We start from the raw sequence: 17,959 nt of genomic DNA on the forward strand, positions 1-17,959 counted from the left end.
CCACCTTAGACTGCATCGTCACTTACCATCAGGTGAGATTGCAGTCAAGGGCTAACTTGTATCTTAATAATAATAATAAAAAAACATAGGTCTCTTGTAGGGACTTCCACACGCCACGGTCTTGCGCCGCCTGGATCCAGCGGCTCCCTGCGACTCGTTTGATGTCGTCCGGCGATCTAGTGGGAGGTCTTCCAACGCTGCGTCTTCAGGCAATAAAAATCGCCTAATTAATCGTTACCACGATCCGTCGTACCCGTTTTATACAATACTAGCGACCCGGCTTCGCACGGGCAGCTTATTACAATTTTCGTAGGGATCTCAAATTTTTTTGAAAATAAAATATAACCCATGTTACTTAGGAATAATGTAGCTTTCTACTGGTGTAATAAATTTTAAAATCGATTCAGTCACTCCAGAGATTACCCCCTACAAACAAACAAACTTACAAACTTTACCTCTTTATAATATTAGTATAGAGTATATAGACAATACAATAGTAGGTATGGATTTATATTTTACAGTATGGAATAGGGCCTTTTAAACAGCCTTTAGTAGGCATAATACATATACAATGACTTAGGCATAACTTGAGTGTACTTAGCTTGTATGATACACCACTAAAGTAGGCCTGGTAGGTACTTCAGAAATGTCAGACGGACTTTAGCGACAGCTCGAGGGCCTCTGTGCCCTTAACCTTTTGCAGTCGATTTATTAAATCAATTGTTTTTTTATTGGCAAGTTTTATTTCCTTCACTAGCGACGCGTCCCGGCTTCGGATGGGTAGCTAAAGTACTGACGTTCTTAATGTTATGACAGATTTAGGTTTTTAAAATTCCCGTGAAAATTATTTCCGGGTTGCAAATTGCAAGGTTTGTAAAACTCCCGTGGGAACCGGAATTTTCCGGAATAAAAAGTACCCGGCCTATGTCACTCCCCAGGTCCTTAACCATTTAGGTATTATCCATGCAAAACATCACGTTCGATCCGTATGCGTTGCTCTATTGCAGCATAATTGAAGGACAAACCAACAAACAAACACATTTTCACATTAATTTTATAATATGAGCGTATAAATTTAATCAAATCATTTGGCTGTACCTTTTTTGTTTTTGTAATCCATATTCGCAATATAGAAATTTGAATTAAATTGAACTGAATTAAACTAAACTTTAACACATAGCTATAATAGTACGCGCGTAGTAGGTCGAGATGGCAATCAGGGTGGGGCAGCCCCGTCCCTCCGCCTCATACCCCGCTTGCCATCTCGACCTGTCGCGTACTACATATATGTATATTATCGTAGCTATGTGTAAAAGTTTATTTGATCTATTTATAACATTAGAAAGATTCTTCGCTTGGTCGCTCTTTCTGGTTACTGAAACGGTTATTTTAAAATAACCAATGTACCTAAACTTGGTTTTCATTGTTCAAAGAATCTGTAAGATTTTTATTTCATGTCTTGCAAGTTGAATGACTTAGTACAAAACAAGTGTTAGCAACGAATGTTTCACGCCCTGCATTACCAATATTTGCTTTTGTTTTGAATTGCAAGAACATTGGTACATCATTCTGTGAAAATTACGTGGTCCAAATCAGAAATGTGGAGATCCATAGAAGAACTACAGTAACAGATATAGCCCAACATCGGCGGGGCACATATGTAGTTCGAATAACCGATATGCGCCGTCTTGTCATCGCTCGCGCGATGTTGCGATGCGATTTCATCGTGCGATGAAATACAATATGAACGCATCGCATGATCGCGCGATCTTCAATAGGGCATTCAGTAGAACACAGTTTGTTTGAACGCACGGGACGCGCGATCACTTTCGTCGGACGCACGCATCATCGCACGAGCGATGACAATAGGACGGCGCCATAGAGGTGAGGGTCCCAAGATGCTAGAATGGCGACCTCGCACCGGAAAGCGCAGCTTACTTGCCCCTACTTGGCCACTACTTGGCCACTACGTAGCCAGACGACACCAAACGAATCAGGCGGCGCAAGACCGTGGCGTGAGGAAGTCCCTACAAGAGACCTATGTCCAGCAGTGGACGTCTATTGGTTGATGATCATGATGATGATGATGATGATGATGATGACATTTTTATTTAGTTATGGCCTCATAACCAGTTACTCTATACTCCAACTTGTATGCATACGCAATTTAGCGATAACATGTCAATATCGTTACCATTACCATGTCGTTACCATTTTCATTTACAAATTAACGAGGGTAACAAAAGCGTAGGCGTTCAAAATCGTGTATCCTGTTGCGTAGCAATGTCTGACGTCATCCTCTACGTATGTAGAACGAACGGCCTTACGTGAACGTTTCGTAGCAACCTTCCTAAATTAATAGAATGGAAGCTGGCACTTTTTTGCGCATTCAGTTTGACCTTCAATTGCACTCATTTTTTCAACAATTTCAATATAGTGCGTGAAGTATTCAAGTATGTTTGTAAAACGATAACTGCTAAGCGTACTAGACGCGACGTACGGAGAATCATGGCGAATAATTGTCAAGTTGAGAGCGAGACAGGTAAATTAGTCGACGGGATTTTAAGTAAAAGCAAGCGAGATGGAAAATGTAGCAACAAGTTGCGGGGGGAATCGCGTTCAGCGTTATCTGTGACGTCACGACCCTTTCACTCGCAGTCGCACAATCGCGCAGCGTCAGTCCGCGCGGCTCGGTCACTGCGTGAGTACGTCTCGCGCTTTGTGTTCCTAAAACCAACCACGCGTTACTCGTTTAGAAATAACTAACTTTTTAAGAAACGATTAATTCGTTTGGAACACTCGCAAATTGTTCGGGAATTTAAAATAAATCGCATAAAAATTCGTGTTACATTTTACATCCCGAACTTCTCAATCAACAATCCGAAGTGTTTTTCGGGCACGATGGGCGTAATTAAAGTGGCTCCGGACACCGCGTCCCTCATCTCGGCTTGCGATTTGCTCGACGACATGAAGGTAAGAATTACTTCTAGCCGCTAGCGTCATAGCTGTTGTCGTAGTCATGTGATGTCAGGAATGGCTTGCATCCAGCGCCGTTGTCTGAAAGAATTCCCGCTTTATTTAGTTTGCGTGGGTAGACCGGTGACTCGAGCACGGTAGATCATCTAATTGGAAAATATGCTGTTTACTACACCACGTTCGGGCACTCACATTATGAGAATTTTCTGCTTATGCAAAACATTGAGTAATACCCATTACCCATATTACGAAAATATTATCTGAACCATACAATTCTATTCATAGATGAGTTAGAGCGCCATTGTTATTAGAATAACTTCTTATAATACACCATTTATCTTTTAGCAGAAACAACAGAGATATAAAATAACCATGATGCTTAATCCAGACATTAATTCTCTCCAAGACAACTAGAAACTAGGCAATTTAATAAGCACAATGTCTGATCCAGGAAAATATCCTAACTCCATAAATAGGTCAAGGGGGCATCATAATAATTTTTCTGAAGAGATGTTAGTCTCAGCAGGCGTTGAAATGGTGATGTCATGATACTTGATGTATCTCTACATGATCAAGTCAGAAATGAGGATATCCTTACAAGAGCCAAGGCAACCAATATCTCAACGAGTTGCTAAACTAAAATGGCAACAGCTAATTAATTCGGAGAGTCGATAGATGTTGGGGTCCCATGGTTCTTCAATGGCGAGCTCGCATCAGAAAGCGCAACGTTGGGAGATCCTTCTAGGTGACTGGACGAATTCAAGTGAGTCTCTGGAAGCTGCTGGGCCTGGGCAGAAACGGTACAATATCGAGCTGTGGCCATCAATGCAAGAGACTATGTCCAGCAGTTGACGTCTGGCAGTTAAAGGGACGACGACGACTGGTTTGCCATCTGAATCAGATACTGTGCTTATTATGTGGTTATTTTATTAACAGACGATTGAACTGACGATGAAGTTTCTTGCTTCTTTCCCATCGTACCTAGTTTAAATTTAAATTTTAAACAAGTCTCAATGTCGAACCACGATTTCGGAATCGAATCGATTTCTATTTTTTATTAAGTCATAAGACGATGAATATTTATAACCTGTTTGACGAAACTCTTCGTTAGCAACTGCGTTACGTCGTCATTTACCTACTACTTTCAGTATTGATGGGAATTCACTTCCATTATCAGCAAATTTAATTTGGTATGCTTCTTTATTTTCAGAAACACTAGCTTTTAGTGCTCTCAGGATTTGGTGTAAATCTTTTAATATCTTATCATGCATACCTATCTTAAGAAATTTATGGATTTAACTATTCCAGTATTTTTCAAGCTGAAAGAGTATTATTGGATTTTTCATTGGCTCTCAGCAGAATTTGCTTTCCAAACCAGTGGTAAAGTTTCGATTTTAGATTCATAAATCATAAGTTGGCATATTATAGTAACAACAAAATTTAATTTTTTCACTTTTAAAAAAAAAAAATTTAAAACAATATCTATGCATCATAAATGTAACTTCTATACTTCAAAATTTAGAAAATGATTCAAACATCAAGTGATCCTTAAGTTAGCGCTTATTTAGCTCAATGGTGCCTGGCAATAGGGTATTGGACTGTTGTAATAAAATTATGTGACGTTTTGTATAACGGTAGTTTATCGGGCTAGAATTCATTAATAAAGAGAATAATTAAACAAAAAATATGTTTTTCTTTATTTTTAACATAATTAATTATCAACGTGACGCTGTACAGAAGGTGATCAATGACATCACAAGGCGATAAACGACAAATATTTTTCAATTTTTTTTACATAAAAATAGAGTAATTTCTGCAGGAAATTATTTTTAGCTGCATTTTAGTTGTGGACACAATATGCTGATATGCTTTTTATAAAACTGTCCAAGACCCTATCCAGAGCAATAACACCAGTGTCTTGGATATCATGTCCATTAATGAGCACTTGGTCCGCAGACTAAGTATCAAGAGACTTGTCAGACGCGTATACCCGAAAGGGACAAAACATCAAAAGAAATAATACTCACGTATGAAAGGTTATGTTTCATAATTTGCGTTCGCTACAACTGTTACACAGCAATGCACCATAAATGGCTTCTACACACCTTCAATACTAAATTTAAAACAGAAAATTAAATAAAAACTCGTAATTTTCACAATAAATTACTATCACAGAGGTTTGTTGGGCACAAACTGCAACGTGCCCAACAAAAAAAGCTAAACTATGACAAAGACGAAAAACTGTATTTATTATGTCTCTATAACTCTTCAGAGCTTTTCTATACACCTAGCTTGTTCTAACAAGGTATTATTATTTTAATGCCAAGTCTCCTCAATACTTAGTCTGAGATTTGGTCGGAACATGCCTATTTTGTTTATGTTCAGTTTGTAATTAATATTTTCAATATTTGTAAATATTTTATTAATTAGTTGTTCCGTGTAAAACTCCAGACATTAAGTAAATACGACATTTTTGCAATTCATTACTCATCAATTTACACACGTAAATGCGGTTTACAGAAGTAAAAAAACTATTTCCTCTACGATAGCATTGTAATCATTGTCTATTTGTAACTGTTTCTATTGCCACGATATCTGTTTATGAAATGAAAGTTAAATCGAGGAGTTTGATTTATTTAATACGAAGGAACAACAAACAGCTGTTAGCTTAATCAAAAATAAGTATTTTCACTGAACAAGTGAAAACAATCTAGTTGGAGTACCCCCAATTAGAGCATGAAAAAGGACTGCCAGAATAAACTTCAAATGTATATTTCTTTCATTTTATCAAATTAATAATTAAATTACAAGCTGGCTTTCATTTCATCGATTCTTTATTGCTAAGGCAACAAAGTTAATATCAATTCATTAAGATTAAACATTCTGGTGTTACTATACAATTAAAATAAAAATTTCTCAATAGTTTAATCTATTAGGGGACCTGATTTCTGAACGTTGATTAGCTAGTCAGTCTGTGGGACTCTATAGATGGAACATTTTTTAGACATTCCGTGACGTTACGAGCAGTAACTTTATGCCTGGAAACCCCGTGAGAAAAAACAAAACATCAAGCGCAGGTTTTTTTTGTGGTTGAACCTAGGTATAAGTGACCTGATTTCCGAATGACGAACGTGATTGCAGTTCATAAATGAAACAGTGAAATTTCAACAGCATCGATCGACGGAAGCGGTCTCCTTATCAGTTGTTTGTGATACCATTGCTATACCGTGACCATTAGGTACGTGAGAACCCGCGTAACCTTCGCGCTATCGAGTGTCGAGCCTGCTGAATCTAGTTCACTTGGAAACCAATACCATAGTGAAATATTGGATATTTGTTGCTCAACCATTATCACGGTACGCTTACTGGTACGTGATCTCAACTGTAGAACTTTTTGGCTCTAACGGCCTTCTATACGACAAGTTCTACCGCGCGGTCGCGTCAGCTTCTACTTGCTGATCGTTTTAGTGAGTGTAGCGTGAGGCACCCTTCGGCACGATGGTATTTTTTATTTTTTATTTATTTTATTTTGTTTATTTGAAAGTTGTCAACAGCGTAGTTACATAATTAATATTTTAATCTAAATCTAGTTTTAACAGAAGGCCACAAGAGATTACTTAAAATTATAATGAAAACTATTTTAACAGAATAAAATTAGAATAAATGTATTTATATACTATAATAAAATTACAACAGTTTGTGTGTATGCTTGTGTGTGCTTGTGTGTGTGTGTATATTTGATATAAAAAATGTTACGCCACACACTTGAGCCAACCCGAGCCAATCCGAGCCAACCCGAGCCAACCTATGTGAGGCCGGCTAATCACTGCCCAGCCGGTCTATCACAGCCAATGACAGCCACTTACCGCCACTGACAGCGAATCACCGCCAACCGCAGCCTAACAGCGAATCACAGCCCACCTACCGGACGCCTTCGGTAGGGATACAGCTTTAAAAAGCCATGAGAGCTCATTTCGAGAGATATTATTGTACGTAACATGGTGTCAGCAAAAACTATGCCAGTTTGTGTTCTAAATATTAGTTAATCGGTAAATTCAGTGTAAGTAGAAATTGTGACAAGTAAATCAATGCAAATTAATAGTGATATAAATAAAGTGTAATAAATACATCAGTGTAAGCAAAAACTAATGTGTTGTAAATAGTATTAAATATAAATCAGTGATTATTATTGCGATGAATGATTAATAAATAAATTGGAGCGATTATACTGCTTGCTGGTTTTTATTTAACCCACTGCTTCATCTCAGAAGTGGGATAGATAAGGAAGGCTATGTGGCATAATCGCGCCGATTCGGAAAAGACGGGCTGCTTTGTTTGTCCGCAAGGATAGAACAAATCACCACGTGAAAATTCATGTAAAACGAGCGGCAAGAAGACACTTCTGCGGCCCGGAAAATCCTTAGAAGAATTTTGGAAAGAGATATTCATCTGCAGTGTTTATGGTTTCGACACTCGATGTCAACCTTCCACAGCTACGTAGACATGTTAACCGAGGTATGATCCATCCATTACTCATTTCAAATTTTGATCCCGTTTATAATGATATTAATGCATAGTGTAAAATACGCAGCATCTCACTGAGATACCCGCAATTTGAATTCGCAGTTTAATTCTAGAAAACATACTTGGTGTCTTAGTTGAAGTGCTTCCCAACCACGCATGCTGTTTTTCCTATGTGGAAAACCATAAGAGTGCTATATCACCATACCGCTACAGTAAAAAAAAATATTATATGAGAGGTATCATGTTGTCTAAACTAAGGAAAAAGAACTAAAAATCATGCATAAAATGTTTTAAAAAAAAAAGACAGCATTATTTTTGAGTTTGTCCGTAAATAAATAAAATACCTGTACGTAAAACTTAACAAGTAATTTTAAAAATAGTGTAATGACGGCAGAATCAGGCACTTTAGGAAACGAATTAGTAATAACCATTACTAGTCAGACATCCTTATGGTTTTGATAATACTTGTGTTACCTGAAAAAAAGAGTAGTGCTTGTATGTACAACACATGTAACGTACTTTTGCTGACAAGTTTTCAACCGAGTAAATTTAATCTCATTCTACCTTTAGATTTTCGGTTTAAATGGTAATTTTGTTTTGAACCATATGATTTAGCCATGTGTCCTTCATTGTTAGCCAGGTGGACCATAAATACCGTCAAAAATTTTACTAAGCCGACTAGACTGACGTTTTACATAATTAGATCTAGTTCAGTTTGTGCTATTACGCCTACCTGGTTATGTACGAGTAGCTGAAATAGTAGAAATGGATAGAACACTTGTTATTATTTGACTAAAGATCCTGTATTGCCTAAATTCAATCATGAGCTACCTACGAAATTGCATAGATATTAGATACCAAAAGCCTAACTTTTTGTAGCCAAGCCTAACTTTTTGTAGCCAAGCCTAACTTTTTGTAGCCAAGCCTAACTTTTTGTAGCCAAGCCTAACTTTTTGTAGCCAAGCCTAACTTTTTGTAGCCAAGCCTAACTTTTTGTAGCCAAGCCTAACTTTTTGTAGCCAAGCCTAACTTTTTGTAGCCAAGCCTAACTTTTGTTGCCAAGCCTAACTTTTTGTAGCCAAGCCTAACTTTTTGTAGCCAAGCCTAACTTTTTGTAGCCAAGCCTAACTTTTTGTAGCCAAGCCTAACTTTTTGTAGCCAAGCCTAACTTTTTGTAGCCAAGCCTAACTTTTTGTAGCCAAGCCTAACTTTTTGTAGCCAAGCCTAACTTTTTGTAGCCAAGCCTAACTTTTTGTAGCCAAGCCTAACTTTTTGTAGCCAAGCCTAAGTTTTTGTAGCCAAGCCTAAGTTTTTGTAGCCAAGCCTAAGTTTTTGTAGCCAAGTCTAAGTTTTTGTAGCCAAGTCTAAGTTTTTGTAGCCAAGTCTAAGTTTTTGTAGCCAAGTCTAAGTTTTTGTAGCCAAGTCTAAGTTTTTGTAGCCAAGTCTAAGTTTTTGTAGCCAAGTCTAAGTTTTTGTAGCCAAGTCTAAGTTTTTGTAGCCAAGTCTAAGTTTTTGTAGCCAAGTCTAAGTTTTTGTAGCCAAGTCTAAGTTTTTGTAGCCAAGTCTAAGTTTTCGGTAGCCAAGTCTAAGTTTTTGTAGCCAAGTCTAAGTTTTCGGTAGCCAAGTCTAAGTTTTCGGTAGCCAAGTCTAAGTTTTCGGTAGCCAAGTCTAAGTTTCGGTAGCCAAGTCTAAGTTTCGGTAGCCAAGTCTAAGTTTCGGTAGCCAAGTCTAAGTTTCGGTAGCCAAGTCTAAGTTTCGGTAGCCAAGTCTAAGTTTCGGTAGCCAAGTCTAAGTTTCGGTAGCCAAGTCTAAGTTTCGGTAGCCAAGTCTAAGTTTCGGTAGCCAAGTCTAAGTTTCGGTATTCGGTAGCAGTACTTTCATCTCATTGCTCGTTAAAACATTTACATGCAGGAATTTAAGTAAGATTCCTTATAAGGGGTAATAGCACTCACAGCAAGTAGCTATTTACTTCAACTTTACCGCCGGTTAGTCTTTCAAAAAAAAAAATCTTAAAAGTAAGACATGGAAAATAATAAAATTCTTACTGAAAACGGTAATAATTTTGATGAATATTGAGATTTCTGTCTCGGTTTTATAGTTAGATAAGATCGCAGGTTGAATCACAAACCAATAGCATTGGATTAGGATTTTACAGAGTTCATGTTAACCAGTAATCACATAATATGACCCTTCCGTAAGATAGCGAAAGGTTATCGCTTATGATCAGTATACAGGTTGGTTATTATAATATGTTGTTTTCGAAATTTGTGATAGGATAAAGCTAACTAGATAATGTAACTTTGTATGACAGGGGGATTTAGTTATTTAGCGGCAAGTCCCCACAAGCTTTGCAACAAAAGTAAACACTGATAACATTTACCCTGGTACATTCTTGTAACTAAGCTGGTAGGCATTGGTAGGTCCTGAAGTATTAAGGGGCTTGGAGGCTACAAATTATTTACATGCCTGGGTGCAGCAGACTCCTTAATCGCCATATCACAGTGCTTACGGTTCCTATATTGCCAACTATTCCTATAAATAACGTGAAACCGAAGATCTCGTTGAGCTATTGCCTACTAGAAAGTTAACCAAACGTTTTCCCATTGCGGGAGCAATCATTGTTTCAGGACGGCCGAATGTTACGCCACACACTTGAGCCAACCCGAGCCAATCCGAGCCAACCCGAGCCAACCTATGTGAGGCCGGCTAATCACTGCCCAGCCGGTCTATCACAGCCAATGACAGCCACTTACCGCCACTGACAGCGAATCACCGCCAACCGCAGCCTAACAGCGAATCACAGCCCACCTACCGGACGCCTTCGGTAGGGATACAGCTTTAAAAAGCCATGAGAGCTCATTTCGAGAGATATTATTGTACGTAACATGGTGTCAGCAAAAACTATGCCAGTTTGTGTTCTAAATATTAGTTAATCGGTAAATTCAGTGTAAGTAGAAATTGTGACAAGTAAATCAATGCAAATTAATAGTGATATAAATAAAGTGTAATAAATACATCAGTGTAAGCAAAAACTAATGTGTTGTAAATAGTATTAAATATAAATCAGTGATTATTATTGCGATGAATGATTAATAAATAAATTGGAGCGATTATACTGCTTGCTGGTTTTTATTTAACCCACTGCTTCAAAAGCAAAAGAAACGGTTGGATGAGAAAGGCTGTGGAAAGAGCTTGGTGGTGCTCATTGAAAACAAAACAACACAGTTCATCCACAATCCGTAGGTCGATTTCGTAAAACCTGCATCAATCATTATTACAATCTCAATTTTTGTGATTGGCTGAATTTGTGCGATTCTTGTTGCAACAATGCATTGTAGCCAATAGTGAGCGAGGGTCAACCAATTAGATTAAAGGTGATTGCGATCGTAACATTGTAGCTGTCATTCTATCGTAATCGAGCAGCTGGTTTACTGATAATAATTATGAAGATGAATAAAGACCATTAGTCTATATCAACTCTTCGTAAAAGTTTGTCCGGGAAATTTCTTAGATTTTCTACATCGTCTTTTTGAGCGTCAAACTCTTAAATTTTAAAAGCTAAGTATCCTTTGTTCTAAATAAAAGAAGCTCTTTTGGATTTTAATCAGACTTTTCATCTATTTATTTTGTACATATTGTTATACCTTTAATATTTTTCTTCTTGTACTTGGACTTTTGATTGCATAAGTTGACTTTTAAGTTGAAGATAGTTTTAAATAACTAAAAGGGAAGCTGAGGTATGTGAAGAAATTTTCTTAGCTTTTTCTTGGGCTTTGTGTTTAGTTCAATAGCATTTATTTTTTCGGATATTTGAAATGCTTTTATATAACTGCGCAATAAGGACGCCCTGATAACAACTCAATTATATAGATCTGATAAGTAATATCATCTACTGACATTTTAAAGATATTATGTACATAGTGATAATGAATTTTTGTACTCTAGACAAACATTCAATAAAATATTTTGATGGAAGTATATTTATCTCAAGCTGTGATAGCCTAGTTAGGATATCCGCCTTCTAATTGGAAGTCGCAGGTGGATCCTGCGCACGCACCTCTAACTTTTCGGAGTTATGTGCATTTTAAGAAATTAAATATCACTTGATTTAACGGTGAATGAAAACATCTGCATGCCTGAGAGTTCATCATAATGTTCTCAAAGGTGTATGAAGTTTGCCAATCTGCACTTGGCCAGCGTGGACTATGACCTCGCTGACCTTGATGACACTTGACTTTGATTTTGTTTTAAACATGACCTACATTATCTTCAAATATGAAGGTACGAAAAGTACAAACTCAGTAGTTAGATTAAACGTCATGATACGAAAAAGAAAAGTGATTCAATTGATATATTGATTTGTGATAAATAGCAGTACGATAACGTTGTCACTATATGCACAGGTGTTATTATTGTTTTTGTAATCAAGTGCAAGAATGTGTGTATAATAATAAAATCGTAAATTATATTATTCTAGTAGTTTTTGATGCGATTTAATAATAATAATTATATCTATAATTATTAAAAATGTCGAATATTATACATGTAACAATGTATTGTTAGATTATTGCAAGATAGTAAAACTATAATCTGAAAAAAGTGATTCATTATTGTTCGATTTTTCTATCGATTTTTTTTAATTCAATCGTATTTTTTTTTCATGACGAATCTAGATTAAACATCCAAAAAGGGCATATTAATGAGATGTTAATGTTATTGTACTTATAGTTTTCAAATAATAAGCTTCCGAAAATCGCAAATTTTTCATATGGACCCTTAAGTGTAGATAGCGTGATTCACTGTTTGAAGTTATTACGGATCTAAATAAGTTTAAATTACAACTACATTATGCTCGCGACTTTGTCCGCGTGGACTACACTTTCAGACCCTTATTTCACCCCCTTAGGGGTTGAATTTTTGTAAATCCTTTCTTAGGGGATGCCAACGTCATAATAGCTATCTGCATGCCAAATTTCAGCCCGATCCGTCCAGTAGTTTGAGCTGTGCGTTGATAGACAGTCAGTCAGTCAGTCAGTCACCTTTTCCTTTTATATATTTAGATTTGTCATGTCATAGACTAATGCGCTACTATAGGTATATAAGAGGAAAGACCATAGGACATGCAATTGCGTCGTAAATTAGTGTTATGCACGGCTAGGGTGCAATTACATGATTCGCAAGTAAGTAATTTATTGCCCTTTTTTCTTCTTTGATAAATAAATAAATAAAAGTTTATTCAGCTCACAAAACAAGAAAAAACGAAAAAAAAAACCAAATGTTACAAAATTAAAAAAAAAATTAAAACTAGGTAAACTTAGAACTACGAGCTCGACAGTTTTAAAAACTAAAATGATGTCTTGTTTGAGCTGAAAAGGCTACTGCCTCAGCTAGTTGATAGTTTACTTTGTTCGATTCAATTAATAAGCACGACTTCTATGTAGCTACCTTGGTAGCCACCAGTGGCGTGCACAGGATTTGAAGCCAGGGTAGGCATTACTTAGGTAGGAACCTATTTACTGGCAGGTCATAATGAAAAACATGCATTAAACTATTACAACTGGGGTAAGCAGTGCATTTATGCCTCTATGACCTGCACGCCACTGGTAGCCACGCACTAAACTTGTCATTCCGAAAGTTGCCTGTCTATCGGTATTTTACAGGATATATTTCGGAGAGTGTGCCGAAGAACTTTTCGACCTGGTTCCTTCTTCACCTTTCTACTATCGTACCGCAGGCATCGGCAATTTTTTTTTCGCGTATCAGGTCCTTAAAGCACACCAGTACACTGTGCTTAAAGACAAGGAAACTGAGCGCTTTTACAAAAATTTTGAACTGATAGTTAATCTTGTTGGGGACTGTTCAACATCTGGGTCGTCTGCTCGTTTGGTTTTTTTTAAATAGATATAGCGAGCAAACCAGTTTATTCGCTATCTCTATTTAAAAAAAAGCTATATTATATTATATCAGGGATCAAACTCGATACTTTTAACAATGCATTGATGCGCCCAACGCCCGCGCCGTCGCGTCAGTCTCGTTGTAGAAAACGCATTAATTTATGTAGTTATGTTTATGAATAAATTATGCCCTAATTATGAATACAGAGAATCCTTAGTGGAAACGCGCATGCGCGCTGCGCGTGCCGCGTGCGTTGCGCGCCCGCCATGTCTGCCGACACATCGCGTGCGCGACTATGCCTGACTCGCGAACTTAGGAATTCACACTATCATCTACACGTTCTATAAATACTACTATATATTATTATATAGTCGTTGTCGTCCGTCGTTTCAACCGATAGACGTCCACTGCTGGACATAGATCATTATCGTCATCGTCGGCCCACTAATGAAAGCGGGTCTCCTATCACAATGAGTAGGGCTTAGGCCATAGCTTGCCACACTGGCCCACTGTGTACACTGGTACGGATTGGTAGATTTCATACATATTGAGAATACTAGCTTATTCACGCGACTTCGTCCGCGTCAACTACACAAATTTCAAACCCCTATTTTACCCCCTTAGGGGCTGAATTTCCGATAATCCTTTCTTAGCGGATGCCTACGTCATAATAGCTATCTGCATGCTAAATTTCAGCCCGATCCGTCCAAGAGTTTGAGCTGTGCGTTGATAGATCAGTCAGTCAGTCAGTCAGTCACCTTTTCCTTTTATTTATTTAGATGTATATATTTAGATTATGGACAACTCTCCGGCATGCATCTTTCCTCGCGATGTTTTCTTTCAACGCAAGTGATATTTAATTGCTTAATGCTCATAACTCAACAAGAAGTTTATGTACTTACTTAATTAATACTTAATATTCTTTTTGTTTGTTAATGTAGTATATTTTTAAAACGCTATAATTTATTTTTGATCCCAAGGATCCCATAAGTTTATCCTCACATTTTTTGTGGTTCTGGCCTCTTAACAAATTAGTTCAACATGCTCGACATCGGCACACATCGGCATCGTGCATTCCTGCCCCCCAATTGTGTAAGAATAACCATTTCATGGCTATCGCAATCGTCAAGAAATTCTGCCATTTGATTGGTTGATTCGCTGTTTACATTTTTTCACAGCCAATCAAAGGGCAGAATTCTTGACGATTGCGATAGCCATGAAATGGTTATTCTTACACAATTGGGGGGCAGAATACAGGATGTCCTAATAATAAAGTTCGACATCGTATCAGAAATGTCATGACCACAATTATTAGATCACAATGCGTTGTAGGTATTATATCAGTTTTATTATTTGTATAAAACCTAGATAGGGGGCTTCCAACATCAATGGTATACAATTATGCGTTTTGCACATTTTTTTTTTTTAATTCAGATACAAGTTAGCCCTTGACTGCAATCTCACCTCAAGTGATGATGCAGTCTAAGATGATAGCGGGCTAACCTGGAAGGGGTATGGCAGTTTTTATCAAACCCATACCCTTTTGGTTTCTACACGGCATCGTACCGGAACGCTAAATCGCTTGGCGGCACGGCTTTGCCGGTAGGGTGGTAACTAGCCACGGCTGAAGCCTCCCACCAGACCAGACCAGAAATTTAGAAATTATAAAATTCCAAACCCCTGCCAGGAATCGAACCCGGGACCTCCCACTATTAAGACCACAGCGCTCACCACTGCGCCAGGGAAGTCGTCGGACATTGGAAGTATACAACGAGCTACTTTATTATATCACACAAATATTATAAAGGCGCAAGTTTTTACGAGGCATGCCTTTTATGTTTTGTCGTTTGAAGAAAAAATTTAAACACATTCGAATATAGAACAGTTCCAAATTCAAAATTGCCGGGACATATGGAAACGACAGAACTTAAAAGGCACGGCTTGTATATTGTGTGTGTGTGTGTATGTGTATGTTTGTTACTCTTTTAACCAAAAACTACTTAACGGATTTGGCTGTTGGAATGGAGATAGCTTATGCTACTTTTTATCCCAGAAAATCATAGAGTTCCCGCGGGATTAAAAAACTCCACTCTCGGTACTCAGGACTTATATCGAGAGAGAGCCAGCGCGTGCCAGACCTTCGTCATTTTATAAAAGCTAAAAGTTTCTCCTTTTATAAATCAAAATCAAAGAATAAATAAATACAAAAATACAAACTCTATTCAATCCATACTTCCATATCCATACTAATATTATAAATGCGAAAGTCTGTCTGTCTGTCTGGTCTGTCTGCTAGCTTTTGACGGCCCAACCGTTCAACCGATTTTGATGAAATTTGCTACAGATGTAGCTTAGATATATCCCGGGGAAGGACATAGGCTTTTAAAATTAAAGACCTTTTAAGATTAAAGAGTTCTTACGGGATTTTAAAAAGACCTTAATCCACGCGGACGAAGTCGCGCGCATCTATTTATTTTATTTATTTATTTTATTTTATTTTATTTAAAAAATATTCAAAAGAACGGCCCAAACAAAACAATTTGTAATTTAATTATTAAACTTATGAATTTTGGCAGGCAGGTATAATAGAGCGACCAATAACCTCGCAGGTCTGTAATGCACGTAACAACTCGGATGTACGATATGATATGATACTCGGAACAAAGGAACCCGCACAAAAAACCTACAATCATGACCTTTAACGTTACAATCGACGGCTGACGAAGGAATTTTTGAGGTAGATAATAAGCTGTTTGCTTGGAAATTTCCAATTACAATGAAGCTTTTTTCACACTACGGGATATTGAATGATTTATTTGTTTTTACAATGGGTCTTTTTACAAATTTTAACTGTATCTCAGGGTCCCCGCTCTTCCTCCTGCGTCATTCACAAATAATTAACATAGGGCTAAAAATTGGTACGAATATTCGGAACATTATATTATGTAAATCGATGGGGACTTTCACAATTCATTTATATTATGTTGGTGTTCCCAACAATCGTATAGTGCATTTAATATTAACTGGCGTGTTTCCATTTGAGACCGTCATTAGCAATAATAGGATTAAGTCGTGGCGGGTGATTTTAAAAGTATCAACACTGGTTAGTTAGGTAACACAAAATATATATAATATATATAAGGTTTAACCGCCTCCTTTAAAAATGAATGGGCTCTATGAGTGTTTGGTTTGTTACCCCTATTGTTTACGAATTACGTGGCAGGTCGAATGTAATCCTATTGTCATTGCTAATGACAGTTTCAAGTGGAAACACGCCAGTTAATATTGAATGCACTCTAAGAATTTTTAGCCCTATGCGAATTATTGTAACCTGAATGTCTATTTTTACCAGACTATAATGTAATTTGGCACCCTTAAAAAAGGAGTACGGAACCCTCAAAAATTGTATACTCTTGTCGGACAGACGTGAGTCGCAAGTCCTTGACGAACAAGTGTAGCATTTTCTAAAGCACGCTATGCAGGATGCGACTGGTATGTGGGTCGTACGTTCAATGTCGCGTGAGTTGGCGTTTCGTCTTCACTGTTGTCTGTTACTTATTGTAACTATCATCATCATCTCAACCCATCACTGTTATTGCTAGCGTTAGCTGTCTGTCTGTCAAGAAACCTACAGGGTACTTCCCGTTGACCTAGAATCATGAAATTTGGCAGGAAGGTGGGTCTTATAGCTGGCATTAGGGGAAAAATCTGAAAACCCTGAATTTGTTAAGGTGAGTGTTAAGTGTAAAAGTTTGAGGTGCGTGCCCGGGATGGAATCTCCGACCCCGAATAAGAGGCTGAGGTCTTAACCACTAGGCTATCACGGTTCGTATAAATTAGGAATAGGTTATTACAAATTGAGTAGAATATCGTTTTCCGGTGCAAAAATATTATTGCCTTGGCCAATAACGTGAATATTAACACAATCCACATTTAATTGCTTCCCTGTTAATGACTCTGTCTTTAAAAATTTCAAGCGATTCATTACAATTAGGTGCTTGTTATCCTCAATCAAAGTATCAAGTACTTTAAATATGATGATCTTTATAATACCTAGTTTTTTTTCTATTATTAATTCACCTATTAATTAAGTCTTTCTGTACATACCATACAGCAAATTAATGAAATCTATAAGATGCTTAGTTTGCACGTAGGTATTAAATTATTTTCTGATTTATTTTTGATTCCTTTACTGTACATACTTAATTTGAAGTTTGCGATGCGGTGCGTGAATGGAAAGGAGTTTGCCAATCCGCACCTTGCCAACGTGGTGGACTATGGCCTAAACCTTTCTCATTCTCCGTAGTGGCCCTATCTATCCACTATTAACTATATACCCCATGCAAAAAATTACGTCGATCCTTCGCGACGTGATTGAAGGAACAAGCCAACAAACAAACACACTTTCCCATTCATAATATTATGGGTACCTAGTGATTATAGAAACCCTGAGCACACCTACTCGTGTGCCCTGAGCAATAAGAAATACAATGCAGAAAGAGAGAGAGAGAGAGAGTAAAAGTTCACGTAGGTAATTGCGCTGTTTTGTTAGCTAGCTTCTCAG

The 17,959-nt window shown here is 37.4% G+C and overlaps 1 protein-coding gene across 3 annotated transcripts in view; it reads left to right on the forward strand.

The window, feature by feature from the left end:
- LOC117986819 (terminal nucleotidyltransferase 5C) overlaps positions 1 to 17,959 on the forward strand; it is a 264,214-nt gene that overhangs the window by 204,269 nt on the left and 41,986 nt on the right. Inside the window, exon 1 of one of the 3 annotated variants that reach the window (XM_034973732.2) lies at positions 2,693 to 2,973. The exons of the other annotated variants lie outside the window; for them this stretch is intronic. Within the exon in view, the coding sequence (XP_034829623.1) occupies positions 2,902 to 2,973 (72 nt within the window). The 5' untranslated portion in view covers positions 2,693 to 2,901. Of the gene's footprint in view, positions 1 to 2,692; positions 2,974 to 17,959 lie in introns of those variants that run through there. 3 annotated transcript variants of the gene reach the window in all.

This window comes from Maniola hyperantus, chromosome 12 (genome assembly GCF_902806685.2).
Source record: "Maniola hyperantus chromosome 12, iAphHyp1.2, whole genome shotgun sequence".
Taxonomy (NCBI): domain Eukaryota; kingdom Metazoa; phylum Arthropoda; class Insecta; order Lepidoptera; family Nymphalidae; genus Maniola; species Maniola hyperantus.